Source organism: Etheostoma cragini, chromosome 3, assembly GCF_013103735.1.
Source record: "Etheostoma cragini isolate CJK2018 chromosome 3, CSU_Ecrag_1.0, whole genome shotgun sequence".
In the NCBI taxonomy this organism is placed as follows: Eukaryota; Metazoa; Chordata; class Actinopteri; order Perciformes; family Percidae; genus Etheostoma; species Etheostoma cragini.
In genome coordinates this window covers 13,199,228-13,205,243 of record NC_048409.1, presented here as the reverse complement: position 1 = coordinate 13,205,243, position 6,016 = coordinate 13,199,228, and the positions used below count along the sequence as shown (strand labels likewise).

General features: G+C 41.0%; 1 protein-coding gene across 1 annotated transcript in view; it reads right to left on the bottom strand.

Moving 5' to 3' along the window:
• Positions 1-1,689: 1,689 nt before the first annotated feature.
• ankk1 (ankyrin repeat and kinase domain containing 1) overlaps positions 1,690-6,016 on the bottom strand; it is a 9,942-nt gene continuing 5,615 nt past the window's right edge. The window contains exons 8-9 of the mRNA XM_034867932.1: positions 3,606-3,846; positions 1,690-2,883 (exon numbers count right to left, since the gene is read on the bottom strand). Of these exons, the coding sequence (XP_034723823.1) occupies positions 1,851-2,883; positions 3,606-3,846 (1,274 nt within the window). The 3' untranslated portion in view covers positions 1,690-1,850. The remainder of the gene's footprint in view (positions 2,884-3,605; positions 3,847-6,016) is intronic.

Below are 6,016 nucleotides of genomic sequence, written 5' to 3'. Positions count from 1 at the left end.
GAGGGTATCCGATGTGTCACCGTATGGGTAAAAGGTTGAGGCAACACCATTGATTTAGGTCGGGCCTGATTAGATGTTGGAAAGTGAGTTTAATTTTTCAGGAACTGTCACTACAACAATGCTGTAGTTAAGCACAAAGGCTTTTTTCATTTCAATGATGGGACAAAAATGCGGTTAGACAGGTTAGACAATGACACAGATGTGTCATTCCCATCTGTTAAATTGCCACCATACTGTTTACTGTAGATAACGATCACAGAAATGTGGTCAGCTTCCAATTTTTGAGACACTGAAGGCCTCATAAATTTCAAATGGGAGTTGCTGCAGTGAAAAGTACACTTTAAATCATTCTACCCATTCTGAAATATCAGGTCCCCTCTAAGGAGCCTTGTTTCAAAATGTGATAGCTGGTTTTCAAACTCTAGTGGATAAATTACAGTGAGAGCAGGGTCAGCAGATACTTTTTTTCAGGCTGTTAATATAAGCCATGTGACATGTGTAAATAAGGGTTTTTGCTTATCTAAATCTAAGAGAGATTAGAAATTGGTATGAGTCAGTATTTTTTTTTTTTTTTACTTTTACACTTTTTGTCAGTGGGTTGGTTTTAGAGTTCACTGGTAAGTGTAATTTTAGTGAGCCTTAAACCTCATAGCATAAACAGTATACCTTTTTCCAATTTGTCTAATCCCCCTAGGATTAGAATAGGATGGATGGATGAGTCAGTGTTGTCATACAAACATTCATAAAATAGTACTGTAACACGGAGTCAACCCAAACAAGCTAGCAGACAGCAACAAATGGGTCAAACGTCATAGACAAAAAATGGAGGTTTTTGAATGAACATTAAACGACAGCAGACACTTACTAAACAACCGAAAAAAGGGAAATAAATCTAAGGTAAGCCTGAACCTTAGATCAGCTCTATTAATTTACAGTAGTTTGATTCGGCTCACCTCCCAAACCTTCATCAGAGAGTTTCTTGTGGTTCCAGGGAAAACCCTGTTAATGTCAAGGGCAATACAGTTCCTAAATCCACACATTTTATTGCTGTGGTAAATGAGTGAGTGTTCTATTCTACATGAAGTTCTGAGATCTCGTGGGTCCTTGAGACTTCCTCTGTCAGTCGTGGCCGCAGCTGTTCCGCAACAAATCCAGACATGCCTTTTCATACATTTCATAAAGCATACATGTATTTATAGTTAGAAGAGTCTAATAGATGCATCTAAGTAATGCTAATTCAAGTTATCCAGTTCTGTTGTCATTATTATAGACACATGATACATTTTATAAAGCCTGACTGGTTCACTGACAGCTTCTGTAAGTCATTACAACATCAGCTGCACTTTTTTATTTTCATCAATGTGTGGCAGCAACATTGATTTCATTTACTAGGAAAGCATAAGCAAGCAAGCAGGTGATTCAGAGAGGAGAATCAATAAGTGTTTTGTCATTACAGGTCACTTCATCTGTTTTTGACCCCATGTGTCGGCTTCCTCATTTTTCACAATGTCCCTGTAGGATTTGTTTTTCTGCAATCACATGTCAACTTTTCATACATAAAATGTAGCACAAACTGCTTCATATAATCCCCCCCCCCCCCCCACACACACACACAGGTACACAACACAATTCCTGGACATCATTAAAACATAAAATACAGATACATAGAAAAAAATAATTATAAAGTGAACAAACAGTATATATAACTTGTTTAATAAAAGGTGTAATGTGATATAACTTTAGAAAAAAGAAAGAAAATTAATTGGCAATCCCCACTCAAAATGAGAAGACTATTCCAGCTGTGTGATTGATATTTTGTTATCCTTCAATCCATATTTCCTTCACCAGAACTACTTCTGCAGTAGTTCCACTATTTCCCATTTTTCACACCTCTGGGCCACGTCTAGAGCTGTGGATCCAGAAGCGTCCATCAGAGTCCTGTCTGCTCCATTCAGCAGCAGAGCCTTTACAATAGGCACACAGCCATGCTGGGCAGCCAGGTGTAAAGGTGTCACCTTTTCTGTGTTTACTGCATTGACATCCGCATGATGTGATATCAAGTGGAGGACACTTCGTAAACTGGCACTGGTACAAGCGACATGCAGCGGCGTCCATCCGTCACTGTCCTCCGACACGTTCGGGTCGGCTTTGGCTGCCAGGAGCGTTGCCACTACTTCCAACTCACCCTGGTGGCAGGCAAGGTGGAGCGGGCGCCATCCATTCTCACCTCCGGCGTTCACACAACCACCCTGACTCTCCAGCTGGACCACCGTGGCTTCATGTCCCCTTTGGGCAGCCAGGTGCATGGGTGTCCAGCCTTGGAGGGTCTTGGAGTCTGGGCTGGCCCTGTTTGACAACAGCTGCCTGCATATGCCTGTATGGCCTCTCAAAGCAGCCAGGTGAAGTGGAGTGTATCCCATGCTGTCTGCACTGTTAATATTCACCCCACTCTTCACCAACTGTCTGACTATTCTGTTATGGCCTTCCTCAGCTGAAAGGTGAAGAGCAGTGGAGAGCGAGGAGTCAGCAGCGGTGGGATCTGCTCCCTTGGAGAGGAGGAGCTTGGCAATGTTCACATGCCCGTAGGCGGAGGCTAGGTGGAGCGGCGTCCTCCCTTGTGCCTCCCGTTCTCCGATTGCTTCCTTTGACAGCCGTGAAAGCAGCAGGCGCACCACTGTTTCATGGCCATTTTGGCAGGCCAGGTGGAGGGGCATCCAACCGACTTTTTCCCGGACATCCGCCGCAGCTCCTTTGTCCAACAGGAGTCTGATAGCCCTATCATCGCCGTTCTGAGCAGCAAAATGCAACGCTGTCCACTGGTCCTCATCTCCCTGGGCGGTGGCCGCACCATGTTCCAGCAACAATGAGATGATGTCATAAAGCCTGCAGAAAAGAGGTTTTATTCATACTGAAGGGAACATCATTACTGACTCTTGTCAGCACTGGGAGGCTACCAGGCAAAGAGTAGAGACTCCAGTCACTAAACTTTGCTAACTGTCTTCTGGGTCTAGCCTGAGTGGTATCAATCTTCTCATCCAACTCTCGGCAAGTAAGCAAACAAGCCAAAATTTCAATCTTTTCCATTAACTTTGCATAGAGAAGAAAACAGTATTTCCTTACCCTTAACCCTTGTATTGTATTCGGGTCAAATTGAGCCATTTCAAAGTAAAAAAATGTTCTACCTGAAAATCAAGGCCTTACCTTTATTTTCTGTGATAAACATGCAGTCCTTATTCAATTATTCTGGATATGACCACTTGTGTTGTTTCCATAGTGGATTTTTAACATGAATTATGTTGGCAAAAAAAGAATCACACTTCCATTTTTAATTGAGTGCTAGTAGAGACTGATTGCATTCCCTAAACATATGTTATCTCAATTGTTTGCAATTAAGATAAAGACAAAATTTTTTAATAGATTATGAAGTAAAATTTCAGAATTGTTTTTAAAACCCCAAATAAGTCCCTGGTCAATTGGACCCGAGGGATACAAGAGGGTCCCAAAAGTGAAGACAATACAAGGGTTAAACATTTTCAAAATACCCAGTTGCTAGAACAAATTTCTCTACCTGGAAAAACTTTTTTTATATATTTCTTTATACAGACCTGTGTAGAACAGCAATAATAAGAGGAGTGTAACCTCTGGCAGTCATACAGTTGACTTCAGCACCCAGTCTCAGGACGTGCTCGACACTCTCGGCATCCCCGCTGGCTACCGTGTAGTGGAGGAGGCTCTTCTGGCCTGAAAACTGTGTGTAAACATGCTGTCCTCTCACAGAGTTTCTGAAACTACAGAAGTCCTTTTTGCACAGCAGAGAGAGAATGCTGTCGTTGCCACAATGGTCATCTGTGAATTTGAAGCAAAGAGCAGTATTTGAGAAAAAGACCTTCAGAAGTGTGTGTGTGTGTGTGTGTGTGTGTGTGTGTGTGTGTGTGTGTGTGTGTGTGTGTGTGTGTGTGTGTGTGTGTGTGTGTGTGTGTGTGTGTGTGTGTGTGTGTGTGTGTGTGTGTGTGTGTGTGTGTGTGTGTGTGTGTGTGTGTGTGTGTGTGTGTGTGTGTGTGTGTGTGTAATTAATAGTATTTTTGCATTAATATTTGAACATAGAGATTTATATTAATCAATCCCTCCTGGATTTTGCAATGTTGCGATGGTGCCAATTCATGCAAAAATCAATCAGTTGCAACCCGCAATTTTGACCAATCCCTGCAACTTTTCGGCAAATACCCAGAGTTTCCCACAACTTGAACCAATGCCAGCAGTCCCACCAGCCAGACTTTGTATCAGTATGTAAAACTGAGAGCCAATGACCAAGCGGAAGTGAGAACAGGTTGACGTCACACAAATCCGTTGCCAAATACATTTTCTTGTTTCTGATATGATGACGAAATGCGTGTGACTCGAATATCTCACATTCACCATCAAAATGTACAGCAAAACACTGCACAAAATATTTTAGACCATCCTGCCAACCTGTATACATTTTATCTTCAATGTACGCTATCTTCAATCTAACAATTTTTCATTCTAAAGCCGCTGAAAGCATGCAGGAAAAGGACAGCTACGCTTGTTATTGTAAGTGCTATGATAAGTCCAGTAAGTTCTTTATTAAACCGTTTGTGTGTCTCAGGCCGGGATAGAAAATTAACTAACAATGTAAAGATCAACAAGCTACTGACAGACATGTTCAAAATTGATTTATTCAATAAATGTTTTTTTTTTTTTTCTTTTCTTAAATCCACCAGTCAATTTCATTTGCAGCATCCTTATTAGGAAAACCCAGCCTAGAGTAATTTTATTCTCCTTACAACAGGTTTTCTTTTTTCTTTTTTAAAGCTCCTGCAACATAAGCCAATTTGGGCTTTCACAATCTCCGAGGAAATCCTGGAGGGACTGATTAATGGAGAGTGGCCAGGGCTCAACAGTAACGGTTGCCCAGTTGCCCTTGGCACCAGATTGAGTCAATTGGCAACTGTTTCATGGCCTCTGGTTGCCCCCTTTGGCAGCCACCTGTTCAACATTTAAGACCACAAAATCCGGTGCCGATATGGCCCTGGTGACCGGTGTCTACTGGACGTAATAGCAACGCAGATGTTGGTGCCTGTCTGCGCTGTGAGGCAGCAGAAACATCGCTGCGTGACAAGCTAGTTCACACAACACGTTTCACTGGGCAGCAGGTAACGTTAGCCTACCATTACCTACAGTCAGTCCCTACAGGATTTCGCAACCTCTTTTTCAGATTGTTGCGGCCCAAAACGCCTGATGTTGCACGATTTTTTTTGCTGTAAAAAATTGCGATTAAAAATTTAATCTTTTGTTTGTATAGTAGATTTATAAGTATTTTATGTAGTATTTTATAGTATATAAAAAGGAACCTTTTTTCAGGAAAATGAGTTTTCCTAGTAACCTTAACAATAAGGCTGAGGATGCTGCAAATGAAAATGGCTGGTGGATTTAAGACAAAAAATAAACATTTATTGAATGAATCAAATTTTAAAAGGTCTGTCAGTAGCTTGTTGATCTTAACATTGTTAATTTCCTAACCTGGGGCACACATACGGATTAATTAAGTCTGAAATCTTTGGCACAGTCTTTTGCAATACATTCTGTTGTTGAATGTGAGATATTTGAGTCATACGCATCTTGTCTTTATATTAGAAACAAGGAAATGAATTTGAACATAAACACTATGTGAACTGGAACAATCACAACATCGCAAAATCTTAGAGGGACTGTACAGTAATAACTGGATTAAACACGGTTAAAATGCTGACGGCTAAACAGTGTAAACGTGTAAATGTATTTCACTGTAGAGGATTCCAACACCAGGACATACAACTGTGATGCTGCTAAAGCTATGAGCTAAACACACAAGCATTTGGTCCCTGCTGTTGTCGGAACAACAGACGTGAATAAAGGTTGCATTAACTTAGAATTGGAAAACCTTGTGTTATTGTAAATTACTGGTAAAAAGAAGTAATTATTATTAAAAGTAATTGTTTACAGTTATTTTTAATTT